This window comes from Folsomia candida, unplaced genomic scaffold, assembly GCF_002217175.1.
Source record: "Folsomia candida strain VU population unplaced genomic scaffold, ASM221717v1 Fcan01_Sc027, whole genome shotgun sequence".
In the NCBI taxonomy this organism is placed as follows: Eukaryota; Metazoa; Arthropoda; class Collembola; order Entomobryomorpha; family Isotomidae; genus Folsomia; species Folsomia candida.
Window position 1 is genome coordinate 463,012 of NW_019091219.1, and position 12,239 is coordinate 475,250.

General features: G+C 36.1%; 1 protein-coding gene across 2 annotated transcripts; it reads left to right on the forward strand.

Annotated features, from left to right (window-relative positions):
* The first annotated feature begins 423 nt into the window (after nucleotides 1–423).
* Nucleotides 424–6,990, forward strand: LOC110859651 (zinc finger protein 569). 2 transcript variants are annotated; one of them, XM_022108619.2, is made up of 10 exons: nucleotides 424–581; nucleotides 684–767; nucleotides 878–922; nucleotides 1,031–1,465; nucleotides 2,072–2,309; nucleotides 2,619–2,873; nucleotides 3,336–3,641; nucleotides 4,064–4,387; nucleotides 5,594–6,023; nucleotides 6,404–6,990. In XM_022108619.2, exons 3-10 carry the CDS (start codon nucleotides 889–891, stop codon nucleotides 6,788–6,790), a joined length of 2,409 nt encoding a protein of 802 aa, XP_021964311.1. In that variant the 5' UTR covers nucleotides 424–581; nucleotides 684–767; nucleotides 878–888; the 3' UTR covers nucleotides 6,791–6,990. The 2 variants fall into 2 exon arrangements, with proteins under 2 accessions (XP_021964311.1, XP_021964312.1); XM_022108620.2 differs by having other exon boundaries at nucleotides 434–581; nucleotides 697–767.
* The last annotated feature ends 5,249 nt before the right edge of the window (nucleotides 6,991–12,239 follow it).

Here is a 12,239-nt window from a genome sequence, read left to right on the forward strand (position 1 = left end):
TATTTTGATGGAGTGTAACTCATTTTCATGGCAGGGAACTTCCCTGAGGGAAGTCATTTTATTGAAAACACTCATTTTATTGGAAGAAATTACTCATTTTCATGGCAGGAAACTCATTTTATTGAAAAAACCTCGTTTTATGAGAAGAAATTACTCATTTTCATAAAATGAAACTCATTTTCATGGTAAGTCATTTTATTGAAAAAAAACGCATTTTATTGGAAGAAATTGCTCATTTTTATAAAATGAAGCTCATTTTCATGGCAGGAAACTGATTTTATTGAAAAAAACTCATTTTATGCGAAGAAATTACTCATTTTCATGGCAGGAAACTCATTTTCATGATGCTTTTCGTGCTAAGGAAAAGCAGACAAAGTGGAATCCGTCTCGATTTTCTCGTCATACAAAGTCCACCAATCCGTTCTCTTGGCGGTTTACAAGTCAAAAGTGCAAAAGTTTTTTTTACACATTTCCGTGTAAAGTATAGAAACTTTAATTATTTATTTTCTTTACAAAAATAAATTGAATTTTACAAATTTATCCATTCCACACCCCTGAGGATTGATGACTTTCAAATAATGGTAAGTTCGTTACGAATATTAAGTTAAAACTGCATTTGTCAGTGATAAATCATGATATTTTGTAAATAATGAAAAATTTAAAGAAACCTTGTAATTATTTAGTTATTTAATTTAGTAAGAAAGAAAGATCCGAACCACTGATGTTGTAAATAGTAACCCCCACCTGCTGCTGTTTGAGTGTATACGGTAATTATTTAAGTTTTTGCAAATTACAGTAAACTTGATGTGAAATTAATATTTTTTACAGATTAAATATTCTTACTTATTTACTTACTTAACTCCTTAATCTAATTTAGTAACAAGAAAGATGCCTCGTCGCACGTCCACCAGAAAAAATATTGGTAATTATTTATACACATTAAGTTTTTGCAGTATTTGACATTACGAAATTAAATAATATTTCTTATTCTTAATTATTTAATTACTTAACTAATTAAAACTTAATTTAGTAACAGAAAAGATGCCTCGTCGCACTTCCTCCCGAAAAAATAAGGGGCCCAACGACGACCCCGTCGTCCTTTTGGATCGCGACCCCGTCATTGAGGAAGAATTAGGACAAAAATGCAAATTATCCACTGATTCAGCGTCCTGTTTTCTCTGCACAAGTCCCAACATTGCGCCACAATCTGCGCCGACGCCACACGGTAACAACATTTATACCGAGGAGGTGACCACGTTTAAACGGATTTTTATGACGCCACCCTTCCGGCGCAAGATTTCTCCCCCGGCCTACAACCACTTCACGAATAATGAACAAAGTTGTGTCAGCTGCGCTAAGTTTGTGAGGAATGTGGTCGCGCTGGAGGACGAGGTGGTCGCGATTGGGCGCAGGTTAAGGGAAAAGTTGGAGGAGGGGAGGGAAAATCTGGTGAAAAGGTGGAAAGGTGAGAAGTGTTGATTATTATTAATTAATTACTAATTATATCATGTCGGACAAAGTTAATTAGAAGCAATTAATAATTTACTTTACTTAATTAAAAATTGAGTACATTTCTTCGTGGGTGGGATAAACCCTGCAAACGCGCGAACGCGTTCGCCGGGACAGACGGGGGCAGGACCTTTTTTTTTTTTTTTAGGGACCTTTTTGCATAAGGCCCATGTTTAAAATTCCGGGATTTTGTCCCCCCATTTGCCGCGATGAAACCGGAAATCGCACCCACGCATTTCTTTATGAAGGCAAATGAACTGGAATGAAAGCGTAATTAATAGCAAAATTAATCTCGATATTATGATTTACGATTTTATTTAATTTATAAATTTGATTTAATTTTACTTAATTTTTTACTTAGTTTTACGATTTTGTAATCGTCTAAAATTAATCAAGATTTTGACCAAAAAACAAGCTTTCAAATTTGAAACAAGAGTAATTAATTAGTAATTATTAATTAATTACTACATACAACACGGATGGAATTTTAATAATTGAAATGATCATTTTGTTTTGTAACGATAATTAATTACAATTAATGTATTTGGCTCCAAATATGTAGGGACGGGGACACCGGAGCCGGTCAGAAACCACGTGACGAAGGTGAAGGACGAACCAGATGACGACGAGCTGGTTCCATTTTACGAGCCAGATTTTGATCATGATGACGAGAGTGAATTTAATTTTGGACAACCCACCGTCTCCGATGCATTGGCGACACGAAAGAGTCCACGTGCCCGGAAACGGATGAAAAATGAAGACTTTGTCAGCGACGAGGATGGTGACGACTCGGGAGAAGAGTAAGTTAATTAATTAATTTGGTTGCGAACCATGTTCAGCCCAGATTTTTTTTATCATGTTAGTTTGAAAGAGCAATTCTTAAGAGGCAACAGTATTGCGAAAAAATCTGCAAGTTTTTGACGCCACAAGTTCGCGAATATCCTAGGTTTTCCAGTGAAATCTGCACCTAGCAATGTCGGCGCCGAAAACTTGCCGAATTTTTCGCTCTAAATGTTGTTCTTTCATTCAAACGGTCGTAAAATAATTTGGGTTGAACATGGTTTGTTCTGTTAGCATTTTACTTGCTAAACTGTTTATATTTTGTGCAGGTCAAATTACGCACCGGACGGTGATGAAGGAGACGATAAGGAAAAAGTAAAACGTCGTCGTCGTCGTCGTCAGCCCCCCGCCCCCCGGAGAGATGGGGACGACCTGAGCTGCGCCAAGTGTGGGAAAAAGTTCGGCTATCGGAGGGGCCTACTTCGTCACGAGGTTGAAGTGTGTCGCGTTGCACGGTCGGATGTCACTCTGCATCCGTGCCAGATCTGTGATCGCGTCTACGTGTCGAAGCAGATGATGATGCGGTGAGATAGGAATTTTGTAAATTTACGTAATTATTAGGGGGACCTTGGCAAACTTTGTAACGCAAATTTTAACATGTGTCTGGCACATGGGCGATGAATTTTACAAAGTTCGTGACTGGGTTTGTTCACAAAACGTGTTAAAAAAACCATATCTGAAAATGACCACGTTTTATAATTTTTCCCCTTAAGGAGTATCAAAAAATACGATTTTTTTTTAATTTTCCCAAAAAGTGAACGTGTCACGTGCTAAAGAATCTGTAAATATTACGATTTAACAAGTATGCAAATAACTATTAAGTTTCTGTAGCAGGTGGCAAGGCCGTTTTTTTGAAAATGGTAAACGACAAAAAAAGTCGTATTTTTTTAAAGGTCACCCTATATATTTCTACATTTCGTTTGCAACGGTTTAGATATTTCCAATTCTTGTATTTAATTCGTCTCTTTAACCAATTATGTAAATAGGCACGCGAATACTCACACTGGAAACAGGAAGGTATCAAATAAACGCATAAAAACCGAATCTGAATCCGAAAACTCCGACTCGGAGGAACATGAAGTAACCCGAATTCGCGACAGAGATCCGGTCAAACGCACGTGTACCGTTTGCAAGAAAATGTTCGAGACTCAGTTACGACGCATTTGGCATGAAATCAAGTTCTGTCACGTGACCTTCACCCCGGACCAGTTGGAGGAGATGGGGGTCGCTATGTACCCTTGTCAGGGTGACGAATGCGAGAAAGTCTTCATTTATAAGAGAGACCTTAATCGGTATGAGTCCTATATAAAGCGTGTTGATTTAATTCGTCCCGATTTTTTGTAAATATTTGGAAACTTGGGACTCAAAACACATGGAAACTTAGGTTCTTATGGTGAACATTGTGATTAAAACTTCATTTTACGCATGGTAAAACTTCGAAGAAAAATATTAACTTGTTTGAAAATTGATATTTGAAATGTCTAAAAACACGGTCAATATTTAAGGTGAAGTTAATTTTTCTCTCAAATTTTACCATGCGTAGATAAGTCCTAATCATAACGTTAACCAGAAAATCCAAAATTTCCACCCGTTTCGAGTCACAGGCTTTCATAGAAAAAATCGGGACGAATTAAATCATCACGCTTTATATAAATATTTAGATATCCAAAATTTATTATTTTTTTCGTGACCCTTTATTTTTTTTATTTTTTAGGCATGCCAAAGCCAAAAATCATCCCGTCGCGGAAAAGGTTCAGCCATCATCGTCCGATTACAAGAAGTTTGCTACCCTATTTTCCGAAGCACAAAAAAATTGTGACGACAATTTAAACAGCGAGGTCGCCAAACCGTACAGTCTTGGAACCCATGCGTGTCAGAAATGTGGGAAAGTTTTTGCCACCTTGATGTCCAAAGTGTATCATGAAATCAAAATTTGCAAAGTGGAGTACGATGACGAATATCTGAAGAAAATTAAGTTGAGCTTCCTCCCCTGCGATCGGTGTGACCAAAAGTTTCATTACCAAAAGGACCTCGACAAGTAAGCGTTCGTTTTTAAGGGTCGATTGCATGCAGGTTTTGAGTTTGAATTTTTGTACCTCAACTTTCCCTTCTTGCGTGTATTTAAATAGCGATTTAGAAAGATTCATTTCTGTACGTTTTTTTAAATTATAAATTTCTGAAATCGATAGATTTTCGGTTCGGAGGATAAAATTTTGATTTCGCTCTTCCATGAGCAGAGCTGGGTGATTATTCGTTTATGAGGGTGGATTAAGGATTATGGATTAACCACAAAATAATGTGGATTGTGATTAAATTATTTTCGTCAGATTAATTCATGTCAGGATTAATCCGGATTAATCCATGAATTCTGGAAATTTCAGGATTATGGATTATGGATTAATAATCCGGATTATTTTGGTGATTAATGATTTTTACACTACCTACAGATATATCTAGCCCAAAAAATTTAAACTATGTGGTTTCACATAAAATATTTAAAACGCCAGTTTCAATTGATATATGTAGCACAAGGCAGCAAAAACATGTTAACTCTTCAAATGGTAGCCGACAGGACAAAGTTGTGAGAACTTGAGACTTCAAGCTACACAGTGGGATGAAATAGAACTACGGGAATTGAACTGAGTAATCCAGATTGAGAATTAATCATGAATACCTAATCATGATTAGTAATCATGATTGGGATTAATCGGGATTAATAATCATGATTAGTAGTCATGATTGGGATTAATCAGGATTAGTAATCCGTAATCATGATTACGGATTAATGACATCTAATGGGATTATTCCCGGATTAATTCAAATTCCAGAAAAATCTGGATTATGGATTGGGATTAATCTACAAAAAACTCTCATTGTCGGATTAGGGATTATGGATTAATAATCCATAATCCGGGATTAAAATCCATAATCCTTAATCAGGATTATCCCAGCTCTGTCCATGAGCTGAGCAAAAGTAATAAAAATTATCAAATGAAACTGGAATATTTTCTTATGGGAGAAAAAAATCAAAATTCCAATCTCCTAACTTTGAAAACCTAAAAATTCTCGATTTTTGGATGTATTAAAATCACCATTTCTTAAACAAACGCACGGAGATAGACACGTTTTAAATTCAAAACCTGCTTGTAATGGATCGTTAAAATTTTGAACTTTTTAAAATATTTTTTTATAAATAATTTGCATGATTTTGAAATTTCTAAAATTTCTTGTCGTTTTTTTTCAGACATGCCTTAACCCACTCCTCCGTGAAATACACGTGTTCCTCCTGCGGCAAGAATTTCCGGCACCTCGAGTCCTTCAACATCCACGTGGCCATCCGATGCACGCAGCCCACGATGAAAATGACCCCGAAGGAACAGGAACTCTTGACAAAGACCAAGACGAAAAAATGTCCCCAGTGTCCGGCCCGATTGTGCAACAATTCCGGCCTCTACCGCCACATCGCGACGGTGCACAACCCCGCCAAAAGAAAACCCAAACCGAATCCGGGTAGAATCGAGCAGACCACGGTTTGCGAATTCTGCGGAAAATCCTTCTCTGCCCAAGTTTACAGACAGCACATTCGTCGCATGCATACCAATGTGCGCAGCCACGTGTGCTCCTCGTGCAAAAAGCGGTTCCTTAGTCGAGACGAGCTTGATGCGCATATTCAGGTATATCTGTTCACCTTCATTCATTTGGCTGATTATGATATGAGAGTGAATAGAAATGAATTTTCTCTCGTTTGAATGAAAATGAAATTCCTGCCATTTAAATGAAAATGGCTGAAGGATTCCGTCATTTCGGATGAATGACTGTGAATGAAGAATGAATTTCCTTTAAATTAACTGAAAATGACTCAGATTCCGTCATTTCAGATGAAGGACTATGAATTTTCTTTCATTTTTCATCGTGCATATTTAATTCATGGGCGTAATATGAAATGAAGTTCGATGAAATGAAATAAGTTTGAAAGAGAAAATGACTGAATATGAATGAATTAAAATATTCACTAAGAAATCGGGATGAATGAATTTTTTTATTTTTTGAACAGGTATGCCTCCAAGACGAAGATGGCGAGGAAGGCGTCGACAAAAAATGGAGCTGTGACGAGTGCGAAGCAACCTTCGAGTGGCCGTCAGGACTGAACGATCACGTGAACATGGTCCACCTTAACGTCACCCGGTACGAGTGTGACCTCTGCGGCGACCGGTTTTTCAAACTGGGCTCCCTCAACAAGCACGTGAAGCGACACGAGACCACGAAAATGGACAAGCTGCCAAAGCGAAAGCGGGGGAAAAGGAAGTCACGTGGTGTCAGCAGTCCTGTCAAGAAGCCACGTGGTCGGGGCACACGTGGCAAGAAAAAATCACAACGGGCTGAAGAGGTAGTGTTTCAAGATGTGATTTTCGAAGTTTCTAACGAAGTAGAAATAATGTAGGTAGATAAAATCTTGACTAAAATGTAAGTAAAATGTAGTTAAAATTTTAAAATAATTTCCAAAAAACACTGTGTACCCAGAACATCTGAACCGTTTCCATGTTATTGATGAAGTAGATAAATTAGCATACATAAATAAGTGTGCCTGTTATGCATATAATTTTTTAAATAAATAGTTCATAAGTGTATGTAAATCAGTAATATTTATAAGCGTTCAATCATTTTTACGTAATGTTTCACTTTCCTCTGACATGCTTTGTAAGTATTTATTTTTCATGAAAGACTTGTCCAGGAGGAAAAGCAATCAAATTTCAGATACTTATCTAAATATCGTACAGTAATACATGTTTTTAATAGAAATCTTGTCATGATTGGGGTAAAATATGAGCCTCAATTTAATGCTTAACCCTCAAGTTCCAGGGAATCACAACTTTTAATTTTGTTAAAGTGTGGACGTCGACCCCAATAAAAGTCATTCCTCCACGCGAATTCTGGCGTCCAGACCAACAGGTGGTACATACACAGTTAAAAATCTGGTAGAGTCCATACATATGTACATAGATACTCCGTTCTGGTATTAATTTGGTAATAATTTCCTACCGGAGTAGTAGTGACTTGTTTCTGAAAATTCGTTACCATGATTGTAAAACTTTATTACCAAGCCACTACCATACGGTACAACTTATCATTACCACTTTGGTAGAGTCATATATCTACTTGTGATTTTCGGTAATGTTTATTACCAGATTATCAGTGTCGGTAGAGTCAAATATGTGCATACTCCGGTCGGTACTGATTTAATACCAGTTTTCTAAGAGTGTACACATTCAAATAAAAACAGCGGAATGTTCAATTCTGCTTTAAATTTTACATGTAACTTTGTGTATCCAAACAAAGCTGCAATAATCAATATTATCATGGTACATACGATAAATACGATGTTAAATAACTTAGCAACACCACATTACAAGATTTATGTAAAACCTTTAATTAATGAACGCCCTTTTAATTAAATATTGTTTACACAACATTACGACAATGAATCATACATTATGAGCAAAGATCCTGTCTGTTGCAGACAGAAATTTTGTGAGATCAATGTCGTTAACGTGTCCAGAAAATTACTATTTCCGAATTTAACCTTCAATCTTTGTAATGAGAGGAGCTGTCTCCTTCTGTACGATTTCCTTCTCGCGTCTCTCTTCCAAGCCGAGATGCAATTTTCCGTCGTTACCACCAACAATCCTGACATCGTCTGCAAACTACTAACTCCACACAGCACTGTGAGATATCCAAGTGGGAAAAGTAACAAACCCGGGAGTGGAATACGGTCATGAAATTTAATAATTGTTAACAACGCAAATATTTGAGATATCGGGGCGAGAACGAGGGTGCTAGGAACGATCTTAAATTTTCCGCAGTCGTTCATTATAACTTCTAGGATTTGTAGACTTCTGAGGATTTTGAATCCTTTTGACAGCGTGCTAAACAAATACGTAATAAGAATTATTAGTTCTGCAGTTTATGAAGTGTGTATAGTATAAATATGTATACTTGAATAGTTAGGTGACCTCGGGAACTAAGGTTTTCTGAGATAATTTGCACACTTTTAACTGAAGTATAGACAATATCACTAAATTCCATTAGGTTACAAGATTATGTCTCACAATGCGATGGTGTAAAGTGTAACCCTCCGATTTGGTTGAAATTTTGAAATTACGTGGCACATGTCAATACAACCAACGTTTCTTGAGGCAGTTTGTGTGATGGTCAGTATTTGCCAAAATATTTGAGGTCAAAGTTGAAAAATGTGCAATTTTTAGGACGGGAAGAGAATTGAAGTTGAGTTTGCTTCCTCCACCTGGTAAAAATCGACCGTTTTTCAACTTTGACCTCAAATATTTTGACAAATTCCCACCATCGCACAAACTGCTGCAAAAAACGTTGGTTGTGTTCACATAATTTCGAAATTTTAACCAATTCCTAGGGCTAGGGTGACCATACGTCCCGGTTTTGATAAAGTGTCCCGGTTTTTAAAATCATAGGAAAAAATTAAATTATCTCACTTTTTCGCCAAAATATTGATGAAAAAGTAGATTTTAGCACATAGGTACCAGTAACGTGCATGTAATATTTACTTAATTGCATTTCCTGGCTATTTCTAAAAATTCGGTGATATCGGAACCGTCAAGCACTAGATATTATGAAAAAAAATTTCGCCAAGCACAGATATTATGGAAAACTAGCCTATAAGCCCGTCCTCAAGACGGGCCACATCAATTATTTTTCACGATCATTGCAAGAATATTAAATTAAGCCAGTACATAGTAGACGCGATGAACTAAGCTCGAAGAAAATTATAAATCAATATTATTATATTATTATATAAGTAAACAAACATCAAATGTACTTAAGTCAGTAAGTCACTAAAGTCGTTTGATATTTATTATCGAAATCCAAAATGAACCAGTAATTTTTATTCTGTTAAGGATTTTTGAGGTTCCTATAAGGATTTCATTAATGTTGCCGCGGAAAATTTTTATGTTGCCAAGGAAATTTTTTTATGCTGCTAAGGAAATTTCTTTATTTGCTAAAGAATTTTTTGACGTTTGTAAGGAATTTTGTTTATGTCGCCAGGGAATATTTTTGACGTTGCTAACGAAATTGTTTTATGTTTCTAAGCAAAATTATTTATGTTGACACGACATCTTTTTATGTTGCTAATTTTTTGAAATTTTCAAAAAATTTTTCAAAATTTCAAGGAAATTTTTTGACGTTTCTAGGGATATTGTTTTATTGCTAACGAAATTTTTTATGTTGCTAAGGAGATTTTGGTGTAGATTGAAACAAAATCTTTTAAACAACAACTTAGATCAATGCTAATTCAATTTTCGGATTTATCATGAAATTTTGAGAATTTTCATGTGCGACTTGAATTTCCAAGTATTATTGCATATTTTCAGGTTTACATGTTAAACACTAATTTTCGATTTAATAGTCAAAGTCAATGATAACGTTTAAAATTGCACGCTAAATTCGTTTCTTAAATTAGTTTTTCCCTACTACATAATTTTAGGAATTTGGGTTCAACCTGCCCCAAAATCTGGAAAAACCCACAAAACCCACAAAAACCCAAAAACCCACAAAAACTCCAAAAACCCCGGAAAAACCCCTGGGGTTGGGTTTTTCTAGAAAAACCCCGGGGTTTTCCGAACCCTGTTGATGATGGTTTTTTTGTACGTTTCGAAGGTAATGTTTTTACGTGGCGAATGAACTTAGTTGTAACATCGGTTGTAACATCGATTGTAACATCGATTGTAACATCCGTTGTAACATCGGTTGTAACATCGATTATAACATCGATTGTAACATCGATTGTAACATCCGTTGTAACATCGGTTGTAACATCGATTGTAACATCGATTATAACATCGATTGTAACATCGATTGTAAAATCGATTGTTACCACGATTGTAACATCGGTTGTACCATCGATTGTAACATGGTTGTAAGCTACATAAATTGTACCCGAAAATATATGCGTGCTGTGATTGGCGGATTCAGAAAGCTGACAACCAATTAGAATGCTGGGATGTCACGGAAAATTTCACGGGACGGACTTTTCAAAATTATAATATAGATTTTGTTTGCCAAAAAATGTCCCGGTTTTGGTCAGGACAAATATGGTCACCCTACCTAGGGCTACACTGCTTACCATCGCATTGTCAATGGAATGTCATTAATTTGGAACGGTGGTTAGCATTATCGGTATAAAGCAAGGAAGGTGGAATTTGGTATAAAAGTGTGCTTTATATTATAAAGCACATATAACTTATAAAGTTTATAAGTTATATGTACATATGTACGCAGTTTTTAAACTTTCTAGTCCGAACCGTTCTAACAGCGAAATTTTCGAATATGTTTCCCTACGTTACATGTAAACATGGATTATCACCCCTAAAGTTAGCTAAAAAATTTTATAGAATTTTTGTGCACAACACAAATAAAGGTCATAACCGCTTTATTTATCTATCACCTACCTATTTCCAAGGCCCATCGAATATTGAAGAAGTGCGTAGATGCTGACCAACATGGTGTAGAAGGAGTAGAAGAATCCGTTATGTATTACTGTAACTATATGGAATGCTTCCACCGTGCTAATCCCGGCCCACGTGGACCACTGTATCTTACTTCGGTCAAGATTCCCGCACTTTTGACAACGTAGGATTATTGACCCCAGGAAGGGGGCAGCACACGGGTCCATGAAGAAGCGTCCAAGGACACAGAAACATGTCGTTTCAGGGATCGTTGATAGGAGAAACAACGTTGCTTTTAGTAAAGTCCAATTATTCCTGTGTTGTATCGGATTGAGTTTATCTGTTAAGTTTCAAAAATTTACTTGTTATGAACTCTTTTTTGTCTATTAAGGTGAGCTTCGGGGAGTCATTCCCGCCCGTCTCATTCTGCCCCATGTTTCCTTATGGAGGACTTAAAATTAACTTTTCGGCGTTAATACTCAATCCAATTTAAATGTTATTGCTTTAAAAAATGCCATATTTTTAACTTAACAAAACTGTAGATTAGATGTTTGGAAAACATATTCCTTCCTCAATGGCGCCTCATAGGGAAGGAATTTTTTTCTTAAAATCTAATTTACAATTTTGTTAAGTTAAAAATATGGAATATTTTAAAGTAAAAACACTTAAATTTCATTGAATATTAATGTCAAAAAGTTAATTTTAAGTTATCCATAAGGATACATGGGGCAGAATGAGACGCACGGGAATGACTCACCTTAATTGTTCAAGAAATATTAATTTCGGTACATACCATAGGTCGCATCGAATTTAACAAGCGCATTCATAAGCGCGGCCGTTTTCACGTTTGGATTCCAATTGCAGCTGAATAGGAGCAAGTTTAGCGTACAAATAGCTATCATTACACCTTCCATCATTTGCCCGTGGCACTTGTTCTCTTTTAACCGGTAAACCACCCTGCACATCGCGAAGAAGTATACCCACTCCAAAATTTGTACGATTAGTCTAAATTTCCTTGCGAATTTTGATTCCGCTATTGTCACTTCATTCGTGACTTTGTTAAAGTCGTAGGGTGCAGCTTTTAGAAATTTTAGAGCTTTAATTTGAAATTCGAGATAAGGTAGAAATATTTCCGAAAGCATTTTGAAGTTTGGTCAGAAAATTAAGGTTTTAGTGGATGTAAAGAAGTTCAGAATTATAAAAAGTATTGCACAAATTATTATGCCTGCAGGTAAACTTTAGTGGGACAAGAGTTTTAAAATTTTAGTAAATACTTAAGTATTGGTAATGAATCATTACCAGTTTAAGTTTAACTAGCCTATAAAATAAGGATAACCTTAGGATTTATCACGAGTTCGCATCATTAGAAACTTAATTATCAAGAAAATATGTACAGTTCGAAAAATGCAAAAT